At 31.7% G+C, this 1,823-nt stretch overlaps 1 protein-coding gene across 1 annotated transcript in view; it reads right to left on the reverse strand.

The window, feature by feature from the left end:
- Positions 1-816: 816 nt before the first annotated feature.
- Positions 817-1,823, reverse strand: part of LOC111786015 — a gene marked incomplete at its 3' end in the record, with an annotated part of 2,042 nt that continues 1,035 nt past the window's right edge. Inside the window, exon 2 of the mRNA XM_023666363.1 lies at positions 817-1,008. Coding sequence (XP_023522131.1) covers positions 817-1,008 — 192 coding nt within the window. The remainder of the gene's footprint in view (positions 1,009-1,823) is intronic.

Here is a 1,823-nt window from a genome sequence, read left to right on the forward strand (position 1 = left end):
CGTAATGAGGGTGCTATGTTTCAGCCTAACTCGGTAGGGTCGATCCAAATGTCAGGAGAGTAAATAAATGCTTTTGACAACGATATAAATAGAGGGAATAAATTTGAATCTCAGCCAACCACCCTAACCCGACTAGTATTTGTCAGTTGAGTCATAGAAACAGGAAGGAACCACTCAATCCTTTTTCTGGAATGGTTCGTTCAGAGCTTTATCACATCTCTTTTTGAGAAGAAACTAGTGATACTTCTTTTAGCTCTTGAAATGTTAGATTAGACATTTGGTCTCTTCTCCTGACACCATAGAAAAAATGGGATTACTTCTTATGGAGGTTGACAATTTATCTGTAACGGCTCAAGTCAAGTCCACCGCTAGTAGATATTCTCTTTTGGGCTTCCCCTCAAGATTTTTCAAACGCGTCTGCTAGGGAGAGGTTTCCACACCCTTATAAAGAATGTTTCGTTCTCCTCCCCAATTGATGTGGGATCTCACAATCTCCCCCCTCCCCCCTCGGGAGCCTCACTGGCACACATTTCTCTCTACAATTGATGTGAACAATCCACCCCCTTAGGAGCCCAGAGTCCTACACACCGCCTCTTATCCACCCCTTTCGGGATTCAACTTCCTCACTGGCACATCACTTGGTGTTTAGCTCGATCACTCAATCCATTGTCTTTCTTTCATCTGATTTTGCTCTATGGTCTATATATTTTCCCTTAAATCTTAAGCATGAAGTCTTACAAACTGATATGCATCAGAATTTTAATCCCCGTGGACTTATGAACAGGTTAGGATTATAGAAGGTTTGAATGGAGTTACCTGCAGTAACTTGAGCCGTTTGGAAAGGTTGGAAAGCGCTTCTTGACAAACTGAACTTCCCACGTCTAAAACAACAGTGGACTTAATGTCTTCTTTGATGCCATTCATGATGGGTAGATCCCTTGCATGCTCTTCGTTTGAAGCTTTGCATAATCCTGCATTATTGGATGTAGTAACAAGTTGTTCATTCATCTACTCACAAATGTAACATTGAAAAAACAAAAATATAACTCTTTCAATCAATTTGGGCTCTGTTTGATCAAATTCCCACTGAAAAAAAAAAAAAAAAAAAAAAAAAAAAAAAAAAAAAAAAAAAAAAAAAAAAAAAAAAANATTATGAGAATATTTGTTTAGAATGGACCAAATTTTGCCAACATGAACATAGTTTAGTAGTTAAGGCAGCCTTGACCATTTTGAAGGTTATAGGTTTGGGTTCTCCCCCCTAATTTCAATCTCTCTCTATATATAAATAAATAAATATATATATATATAAAAAATATATATATATATATATAAAAGATTAGGTGAAGTTTTTCTGGAAGATAATAAGACCATCTAAAAGACTATTTGAAAGAAATTTACTATTCTGTTTAAAGCATCTTTTTTATTTATTCTATTTTCTTATTTTAAAATATATTATTTTAATTGCTAAAATTTCTATTTAGATATTTTAGTCTTTGTCGTAATTTAAAAAAACCACAAAGAAATGAGGAAAAAAAAAACTTGTTAAATAAAAAATAAAAAATTAACAATAAATTTTCAAATATATAATTCTATATAGTTTATGGACTAAAACAATACATTTAAAAAGTTCAGAAACTAAAATAATAAATTTGAAAAATTGAAAGCTAAAACCAAATAAATGTCAAAATTAATGGAATAAAAGAAAGTTTAAACTTTATAATACCCAAAATCCATAAAAACATATTTAATTAACAATCATTTATGGTTGTCTTTTTTCTTCTTCTTCTTTTTTTTTTTTTTTTTTTTTTTTTTTTTTTTTTTTT

Source organism: Cucurbita pepo, unplaced genomic scaffold (assembly GCF_002806865.2).
Source record: "Cucurbita pepo subsp. pepo cultivar mu-cu-16 unplaced genomic scaffold, ASM280686v2 Cp4.1_scaffold000919, whole genome shotgun sequence".
In the NCBI taxonomy this organism is placed as follows: Eukaryota; Viridiplantae; Streptophyta; class Magnoliopsida; order Cucurbitales; family Cucurbitaceae; genus Cucurbita; species Cucurbita pepo.